This window comes from Hipposideros armiger, unplaced genomic scaffold (genome assembly GCF_001890085.2).
Source record: "Hipposideros armiger isolate ML-2016 unplaced genomic scaffold, ASM189008v1 scaffold_75, whole genome shotgun sequence".
Taxonomy (NCBI): Eukaryota; Metazoa; Chordata; class Mammalia; order Chiroptera; family Hipposideridae; genus Hipposideros; species Hipposideros armiger.
The window spans coordinates 2,682,210-2,692,541 of NW_017731425.1; the positions used below are offsets into that span (position 1 = coordinate 2,682,210).

At 42.2% G+C, this 10,332-nt stretch overlaps 1 protein-coding gene across 2 annotated transcripts in view; it reads right to left on the reverse strand.

Annotated features, from left to right (window-relative positions):
- Positions 1–10,332, reverse strand: part of KREMEN1 (kringle containing transmembrane protein 1) — an 86,405-nt gene that overhangs the window by 43,679 nt on the left and 32,394 nt on the right. For both annotated transcript variants that reach the window (XM_019643225.1, XM_019643223.1), the window contains exon 3: positions 3,832–3,923. In XM_019643225.1, coding sequence (XP_019498770.1) covers positions 3,832–3,923 — 92 coding nt within the window. The remainder of the gene's footprint in view (positions 1–3,831; positions 3,924–10,332) is intronic.

A 10,332-nucleotide genomic window follows, 5' to 3' on the forward strand; every position in this document is an offset into this window, starting at 1 on the left:
CCCGGTTCGGATCCCACATATGAGGACCAGTGACACTTCCCCCAATTCCCCAGCACTGCTCCCATCCCCCCAATTCCCCAATAAAAAAAAAAAATCTAAAAAAAAAAAAAAGCTCTTGGAGCTGAGAAGATAAGCTTGTCATGCTTGTGGCCTCAGGCTCAAATCAGCTATGTGAAAAAAATTATATTAGCCTTCAGTGCCATTTGCAGCTTCCTTCCCCGACTCATAACTAGATTATTTACTTTCAAAAACCATACAAAAAGTTTATAAAGAACCTATAGGTAAAATAGAGCAAAGCAAAAGCCATGCTGAGGTCTATATAAGCATGTCCCTTAAAAGCAATGAAATAAACGGGAATTAGAATGGTGAGAATTATTTAACAAAAGAGAGATATGCAAAGAATGAATTTTTAAGCCAAATAATTTCCCCCTCAACAGCCAAACCAGCAGGACTTAGAGATTTAGAGGGTGGGATCTAGAGGGATGGTAAACTTGATCAGGTTGGAATTTGCTTTTAAAAACCTGTATTTCTTCTCCCTGCACTAAGAATTTGGGGTTTCTGGGAAACATACTAGCAGAAATGGTTTGAAGGGCAAATCCAATTACCTTGGAGTTGTTCTTTTAACAGTAAGTTCTGATCCGTGCTCTACAGGTCAAGAGCACAGTTCAAATTTCTCTTGGCCCCCTTTTTGAGTCATACTTCATTTGTGCCTCCCTGCTTGTTTTAGCTCTTTACGGAACATGCCGAGGGGCAGAGATTCCGGCCTCCACACAATGGCCCACCATTCAACCCAGTTCTGCTTTGTCCCTAAACATTCATTCCCCCTGGCTCCTGCTGGGTCTGTTATATTCAGATATGAACTTTCCAGGAATCTGATCATGTCACAGGCCTTTTCCTGTATGACAAGTTCAATGCTAATCATGAATAGCAGGCTTCACACAGAGGTTTAGTATAATTCATAAAAATTATGACTCCACATCCAGAAATAGGACAAAACTAGCCTAAAATAGGCAGGCTATATCTTGTGTGAGTCCACCAGGCAATTACCAAGGTCTCTTGCTGCAAATATCACAGTTTTTGTCAACTATGTTAATCAGACACACTAGAAGCACAAAGCTGTCAGACTCAAGGTCTGAGACTCAGCTTGATGAGCAGCCCTGGGGCCCACAGGGTGAACAGAAGGGTTTTCCAAAGAACCAAAGCCAGACACTCCCCCAAACTAGGTGCTCCCCAGTTCTCATTTCCAACATCTGTAAGTCTCCCTACTCAGACCATTTCAAGGCCAACTTTAGAAGCTTTGAGAGGGTTAAAGAGCCATAAGAAAAAAAATGATATTTAATTTTCCTTTTTTTGGAATAGTGAGGCACATTGACAAATATTATTAATTATTATAGAAGGGTACTAGATGGTTGGTACCATTTTGTTATAATTTTTTCTTCTGGAACTTAGTTTCAGTGACCACGAGTCAGCTCCCATTGGCCCAAATTATATTTTATAAATTCAAGTTGAGGATTATCTTTCCAGATAAAAGCGCCCAGATTGAAATCCCCTCTTTGCCGTTCCTGAGAGAATGACATAGGCTGGTACTAAAAGACTATCTTTGTGTAGAACAAATGGACCGAGGAAAATCTGCTTTCCTCTCTCCCCCTGCCCCTTTCTTCTTTACATAACTAGAGCCAAATGAGATGTTTTTCACTTTAAAAATTTGATTAAGCAGACTGAGCAAAAGCCCTTTTTCTTCTGGTCTTTACTGTTTGCTCAATTCTACCACTGAATCAAGACATTGGAAGGATCTTGAAGCTAGGGCCTAACTGCCAGGTAGCGGTGGCATTTGGAAGTTTAACTTATGAAAGGTGAGCACTGGGCCTGTGACACCAGTTTAGTGGCTGCCCCTTCCCCTTGAGGCATCAGAATTTAGACTGCTATAATGAGCGTGAGTGAGAGGGTCCCAGGTCCCAAGTTCCAGGTGAACCTCCATATCATTCTACGTACACAGTCTCTGACCTGAGGATTGAGAAAGACAGCAGAACACGGAGTAGGTTTAAATAACAAGGAAAACATAACCCAGGGAGAATTGTTATGAATGGGCTGTCCTTTCCTTCAGCTCTAGGAACTGAGAAACCCTGCTCCTTTGTCGTACTGAACCACTACGTTAGTAAACTCCTTATATAGTACCATGGTCAGTTTTGGTTTCTGTTCTTTAAATCTTCCCACAGGGCCGGCTGAGTGGCGCGTTGGTTAAGAGCTGGTGTGGGACGCCAGCTTTGAGCAGCAGGGCCCCGGTTCGGATCCCACATGAGGGCCAGTGACACTGTCCTCTACAGCTAAGATGCTGAACAACAGCTCAACCTGGAGCTGGGCTGCTGTGAGTCGCCAGCGACGATGTAGGCTGCAGCCCCTGCTGCAGTGGGCTGCCATAAGCTACCATGTGTGACCAACAGCCGGTGTGAGCTGCCAAGAGCGGCCGTGAGCGGCCGTCCAGAGGCCGGCGACCAATCTGCCTCACCAGGGAAGAGTGCAATGATAATATCAACATAGGCCAGTGAAGCGACGTCCTCCACAACTAGACTGAGGAACAAAAGGACAGCAACTTGTCTGTTCCCCCTTCCCCCAATTCCCCAATAAAAATCTTAAAAAAAAAAAAAAACCAAGGTAGAAAATATTGTGGTAAGATTTTTTTTTTTTTAAGATTTTTATTGGGGAATTGGGGAAGGGGAACAGTGCTGGGGAATTGGGGGAAGGGGAACAGACAAGTTGCTGTCCTTTTGTTCCTCAGTCTAGTTGTGGAGGACGTTGCTTCACTGGCCCATGTTGGTATTATCATTGCGCTCTTCCCGAGTGAGGCTGATTGGTCACCAGTCTCTGGACTGCCGCTCACAGCGGCTGCTGGCTGCTCACAGCGGCTGCTGGCTGCTCACAGTGGCTGCCGGCCGCTCACGGTAGCCCATGGCAACCCACTGCAACAGGGGCTGCAGCCTACGTGGTTGCCTGCTTTAGGTTGAGCTGTTGTTCACCATCTTAGCTGTAAAGGACAGCGTCACTGGCCCTTATATGTGGGATCCGAACCAGGGACCTCTGGCGTCCCAAGCCAGTTCTTAACCAACGCACCACTCGGCCGGCCCATTTTCTACCTTGTTTTAAAGTATCTTTCTAAGATCCCATGCCACATTACATATTCCCTGAGGGTGAGGGTATCTTTTTGCCTTTGTATTTTGCATATAATAAATACTGAATATAAGAATGAATGAGTGAAATTGTTAGAAAACAGGCTTCTGTAGTAAAAGGCTGAAGAAACTGGGTTTTTTGGTAGTAGAAAAGGACAAGTTGTAAGTTTTCATTAAAAACAATAGAACATCTTTATGCTCATGAGAGAAAAGGACTATCACGTTGGCTTTTGAGGGTGTCTAATTAGGTATTTACTGAATACCATTTTTCAAGGGGCATAGTACGTCAAATATGAATAATAAGTAGTGTCACAACTTAGTTTTACTGTCAAAGGAGTTCTTCATTCATTCTAAAAAAATTCATTCCCAAAAGTACAAGGTACCTTTTTTTTGGGGGCCTTGCTACTGAGCAGTTGCCATCTCTATCCATGAAAGAATCAGCATGAGGAAATTAAGTAGAAGTAGAAATTCTGGTTGGGTTTATCCATCAAGGAAATGGGGTCATGAGGGAACCAGGCATTCCCGTTTCTGAAAAGCCTCAACAAGATGGCTTCTCCTTTCACCTGCTTCATGAAATCTACCTGCCTGAACTACCTGCCCTCTGGCAGTGCCCTTAGACCCTGCATTCTTAGTGTTCAGTGTCCTGAAACTTGCGTTAGAGTCTTACTCTGGCAAGCAGGTATCTCGCAGTACTTCCAGTAGACACCGTCTTCATGCTCTGCCACATAACACCAGGGACTCACATCTCCATCTGGGTTTCTGTTGGGAAAAAGGACACACTAGTGACATTTTCATTGTTTCAAGTCAACTGGCTCATTGTTTTTCAGTTTTACCAAAAAAGAATGCTTCCGCTTCTGTTATTTCTAATAATTGGTATGTATCTCAATGTCACTGCTTATGAAGATGAAAAAATTGGTAGTATCTCTGACATATACTTCAGAGTTTGGGAGTGGGGGGCGGGGGGGAGGTAAGAGGACAATGAGTAAGGTGATATATGTTTACACAAATTCACTACAGTGTAACCAGGACAACTGACCACTAAACAGATCATGACAAACAGCATTGACTCCTTAAATGTGAACACGGAAATTCCCATGGCTGAGAATTTCCCTCGATACAGTAAATAGGAATGTGAATGACGCAAACGGTCAGGATGGCAATTTGGTGATTAGCGTCAAGGCCCTAAAAATATGCAAACCCCTTTTACTTGGCAATTTTTCCTTTACTACTTTATTCTAAGGAACTCTTTTCTTACAAAGACTTTCATCACAGCATTTTTATAATACAAAAAAAGTTAGAAACAACAATTAAGGATTGGTTAAATAAATGTGATATTCATATCATATAAGGGAATGCTAGGCAGCTAGTAAAAATGTGGTGTAGAGACACATTTATTAATATGGAAAGATATTCACAATGTTTTGTTAGAGCTTTTAAAAGGTAGTTTTATTTTTTTATTTTTTAAGATTTTATTGCGTAATTGGGGGAGGGGAACAGTGTTGGGGNCCCAATTCCCCAGCACTGTTCCCATCCCCGCAATTCCCCAATAAAAATCTTTAAAAAAAAAAAAAAGATAATGTGAATATAAGTGCTTCGTACATAGTAGGTACTCAATAATAGTTTAAATCAAAGCTAAAACATACTAAAACTCAGTGCTGACACTAAAATGCAGAAAGTGCTGATGAACAAAACATTTTCTATAATTGAGAGAATGCCTTGACTACCACTGTCAAAAGGCCCTTTGGCTTTTTACTCAAACTCTGAACATAACTTTAAAAACTTAGTAGGAATCACAATGGGAAGCTTTCAAATCCTGTTTTATAAGTTGCATTTTTATAAAGAATAGCAAATCTATTTTAACAAGGTCAGGGTGTCATTTAATTAAAAGGAACTTGAGCCAGTGAGCTTACTCATGGGCTGAGACTGACCAAAGGTCCCATACTGCAGAGGTGCTGTCACTAGCGTCCCCTTAGGGCTGGTCTGTGTGAACGATACAATCACTAGAGAACTTCTCATGGATGAAGAGGGAGAAACCCAGCCCTAAATCCCTAATGCAGAGGCTTAGGAAGCTATGGAGAAAGGTCTCCTTCTGACACTCGACACTCTCTTCAGCCTCATCACCATCTTCCTGGGTCAAGTTCAAGCTCTGTACCCAGACCGTTAAGACCTTCCATTATCTGGCCCCAATTAATTCTTCTCAGACCTCATATCCTGCCTGCCTTATTAAAATTTTTGTCTCAGCACCAGTGACTTTGCTTGGGAATATTTGTGTGTGTGCATGTACAGACACACTCTGCCTCCAGCTCTAACATCTAGAGCCCAGCTACTAAAAAGTGTGGTCCTGGGCCGGCCGAGTGGCTCAGTTGGCAAAGAGCTTGCTCAAGAGTGCAAGCTCTGAGCAACAGCGGTTCGAGTCCTGGCCGGAGCTGAGCAGCCGCTGAGCTGCCAACAGGTGACAGGATGGCTCAGTTATATATAAAAATTAATAATAATAAAAAAAAGTGTGGTCCTGTAGTTCCAGCATCCCAGGGGCTTAGCAGAAATGCAGTTTCAAGTCTGTCCCAGTCCTACTGAATCAGAACCTTCATTTTAATAAGATCCCTGGTGATTGTACTACCACTACATTTTTATAAGGAACCTTGAAGCTTGAAGATGGAGAAGCCCCACCCTAAGACCCCACTGTGTCCTAAGCCCTCTTGGACACTGTGACAAACAGTAGCCCCTGCCTCCCACCCCTAACAGATGCTCCTAACCTTTGGTGCTCCCAACCTTTTCCTCATCTCACTTATTGAAGTATCTTACATATGCCTGTTTATGTATCCTTGGCCAGGGGCACCCCACAGGCTGCAGACCAGGCCATCCTTGTGTCCCGTGTTGTACAAGGTCTGGCAGATGGTCGGAAGTGAAAAATGTCACTTGTCACAGATACTAACTTCTAAAGTCCTTGTGATTTTAAGCTTTAATAACTAACTTTAAAGAACTATCTTTAATATCTAACTTAACTCTAATAACTAAGTTTTAATAACTTTAAAGAATAACTAATAGTTTTAATAAGTTTAATAACTAAAACCGCACTCACTGACTCTAATAACTAACTCAGATACCTGTGAGCTACATGTAAAAGTATTACAATTTAGGTTAATCCTGTTATATACTTGAATCCAGATGCTTCAAATGTTGTATTTATGTATGTGTTTTAATATTTAAAATATTATAAAATTTATATTTTACAATGGAAACTTCCAAACATACACAAAAGTAGGAAAGAATAATGAGTCCATCACCCTACATCAACAAATGTCCACCTTATTTTTTTTTTTTTACTATTCTTGTTTCACCTGTTTTCCTCACCCCCACCCACTCACTTTTTGGGAGGCCAGGCCATTTTTAAACACATCCCAGATATATCATTTCAACCACAAATATTTCAGTATGTGTCTGTAATTTCAAAGGACTTTGTTGTACCTAATAAAGTTAAAGTGATTCTTTAATACAATGTAATAAATAGTCTGTATTCAAATTTCCCTGGTTATTTCAAAGATGAATTTTTGGTTGGATTTGTAAAAATCAAGTGATCGTTTTATTTGTTTATTTATTTNGTAATGATCACAATGCCAACATGGGCCAGTGAAGCAACATCCTCCACAACTAGACTGAAGAACAAAAGAACAACAACTTGTCTGTTCTCCTTCCCGGATTCCCCAACGCTGTTCCCTTCCCCCAACTCCCCAATAAAATCTTAAAAAAAATTAAAAAAAATAAAAATAAGTAAACAGTCTTTTCTTCCCCTATGAAATTTTACCTTTAGGAGAAGGTAGTAAGAGTTCCTAAGGATCCTGATCCCCATATGACCGTGATGGATCACAGCGCTGGTTCTTTCCTGGATAGGAGTTCCTTCTCCAAAACTTAATATCTGGTTATGTAATGTGGTAGACAGTCTCCAAAGGAGGCTTTAGCAATTTCTCTCCTCACCCCACACATGTGTGTTGCTCCCTACTTTAAGAGTTGGAATCAATTTCATGTCCTCTAGAATCTGAGCTCGCCTTTCGACTTGCTTTGATCAACAGAATGTGGTGGACTTCTGAGTTCATGCCTTAAGAGGACTGGCGGCTTCTGCTTCCTTTCTCTTGGAAGCCAGCCACCAGAGAAGAGGTCTGAATACGCTGCTAAAAAGAAGAGTCACCTAGGTAGAGGCGTGAGGTCATCTTGGATGTCCTAGCCCCAGCAAAGCCCCCAGGTGAACACTGTCACCTGACAGAGCCCACAGGAGAACAGCAGAAGAACCCACAAAATCAGGAGAAACGATAATCTGTTGTTGTTTTAAGCCACTAGGGTTTGGGGGAGCTGGTTATGCAGTCACAGACAACTGAAACACCTTACTCAACAAAAGGTCAGTGTAAGTTCAAAGGGAATGATACAGCTGTGTCTCTTGGAAGAAGAGCTCAGTTTGTTGACGTATTTTTTTTTTTTTCAGGGACACCACAAATATCCCAGGCAAGGAACTACAGAGTCATCTTGTACTCTTCCTGCTGTTTCATCCCTTATATATTCCACTTGTCATCAAGTTCGGTCTTCTTCCTAAATGTATCTTGAATTTAACCCTTCCTGATTTATCTCACTGCTGCCATCATAGCCCAGGCCCTTATCCTCTGGATTTAGAAATCTACATTCGTCTTCTCCTCCCCAAACTTACTTCCTTCAATCCATCCTATAAATGGGCTCATCCTCCTAAACTAGGGCTTTCAGCATGTTATCTAATCAGCTCTGGCTTTCAGGGTCTGACCAGGCCCCTCTCTGTCCACTCCTCTACTCAGGCAGCGTGGCTCCCAAACCACAGGCACAACAATCCTGTGCCTTTCCTCCCAGTCTGTGGGGCTGTTCCCTGGCCTGGTGTGCTCTGACCCATCCAGCCCCCTCAGCCTTCTCCATTATGACGCCTTCAATCTCCACAACCCATCCTGAGCCCTCTCGTCCTCAAAAACAGCACTCTATATCACAATTCATCTTATTTATATAACTGGTGAGCTGATCTCCTATTTTTATAACTCAGATTCCTAATTACATCATAAGATTGACAGTAGGGACTATTTCTTACATTTATGTATATTCCTTACAGGTAAGTGCTGCTGTAAAGATTTTCAGAAAAATCATCCTTATTGATCTACATGATTTCCCCTTTTTAAGTTATTAGTATGCTTTACACAACTGTGCTTTAGAACATTTTGGAAATACAGTCTATATCTATCCCTGAGGAAAATGTCCATTTGGTTCAGAAAGTCTGTGTTATTTTAATGGAAAATTAAATACTACCCACTGCCCAAAACAAAGAATAATTGAGAATATATGCCAGATTTGAAACCATAAAACTGCGTTGTAAGAACAAATGCAGGGCCTGTGTGTTCCCTGAATGCAATGTCACGTCAGGCCCCAGGGGAACGGCCACCACAGATGCCAAGGCACGCGACTAAGCCCCATGGTCAGTTAGATAAAAAAGGAATGGACAGAAATAACACACAGGTTAGGAATGGCCTATTTAGGAATTAGATGATGGGAACATGCCAGTGGTCGTCTGTTCCTTAGGGGAAAGCACAGGCCACGATACCTGATGGTACTTTCATGCCTACCACGTGCTAGGTCTTGGACTGAGGATCGTGTATATTTTACTCGTTTAATCTTCAAAATAACCCTGGAAGGCACAGATGAAGAAACCAAGGCCCAGGGGAGAGTCATTTTGCAGTAAGCTATTAAACGAGTAATGATTCAAACTTAAGCTGGTGTGACTCTCAAGTTCACATTCTTTCCACTAGCTTGTGTTTTCTCTCTTATGGGAGGACACGTGATTTCACATCATCGAGAATATTTATGAGCACCTGTTATGGCCTCCACTGTGCTAGGTGTTGTGGAAGATTAAGATATATAGCTTGATGGAGGAAAGCCGCCATGAATTCCATCAGCACCCCTCCATAAATAACATACAATCCAAGGAAAATGAGGGTACCCGCTATGCAAATACAGCTGTAAAAGAAATCCTTGAGTCCTGCTTTCTAACATAAGCCTCTCCACAGAAATTTCAGAGCTACCCCTGATCCTATCTTTGAACAGCTTAGTCTAGTTGGGAAAACAAAACTACTCACACAAAGCAAGAATAAACAATAAAAAACAGGATTCTGACAATGCCAACTTGGTCAGTCTAAAGGGTTCAATTAAACAAAAACATTAAGTAACTGTAATGGAAAGACAGAAGAGGTGGAAAATTGCATTATTTGTATTATTAATGTTCATTTCAATCTTGCTTTGGCCATTGGCCAAAGTTTGAGGTTTTGTTTTAGCTGTAAAGTGTTAAGGATGCACAGAGATGAGTCTTTTTCGTGAACTTCAGCCCATGCCATGAAGACACAGTGTTGGGGGAGACCCTGAGACCTGGACAAGGCTGCTTGATGCAGTGTTTCATGCAAAGAGTCCAGTTCTAGTGAGCCCCTTCCCAGCTGAGAACAGCTGGGCTGGGAACACCCGCAGAGATGGCCCAACATTCTACCGAGCAGCTCTTCTGTGCAACAAATGCTTCCTGGATCCACTACAGCCTGCTTTACTCCTGGGGCTTGGATTTCCCAAACCCGAAGAAGAAAAGAAAATGACTTAGAGCTAACAGCTTGAACTGCAGACCCTCTGTCGCCACTGAGTTAATCCTTTGGTTTCCACAATGTTAAAAAGGCAATCTTAATAATTCGGCATACCATCAGAATTTCAAACTCTAATTCCCAAACAATCCACAAAGAAAATTCTCAAGAATGACCTCAACAGTAGCCTGGATCCATCCCAAGGCCCCTGATTTCACAGAAATAAAAGAAATGGGGTTATTCTCAAGTACTGGAAGGAATGCACACTGATCTCGCCATTAGGAGTCCTAGATTTAAATTCTGTTTGGCTCTGTGTGTAATCATCATCAAATCACTGAACTAGTCTAGCCTCATTTTCTCATCTGAACAATGGTGGGGAGAGGGGGAGGTTAGAAGTGTACATACCACCTGCTTCACAGCGTTGTTGAAAAAGTTAAATAAGATAATGTGAATATAGGGCCGGCCGAGTGGCGCGGTGGTTAAGAACTGGCTTGGGATGCCAGAGGGCCCCGGTTCGGATCCCACATATGAGGGCCAGTGACACTGCCCTC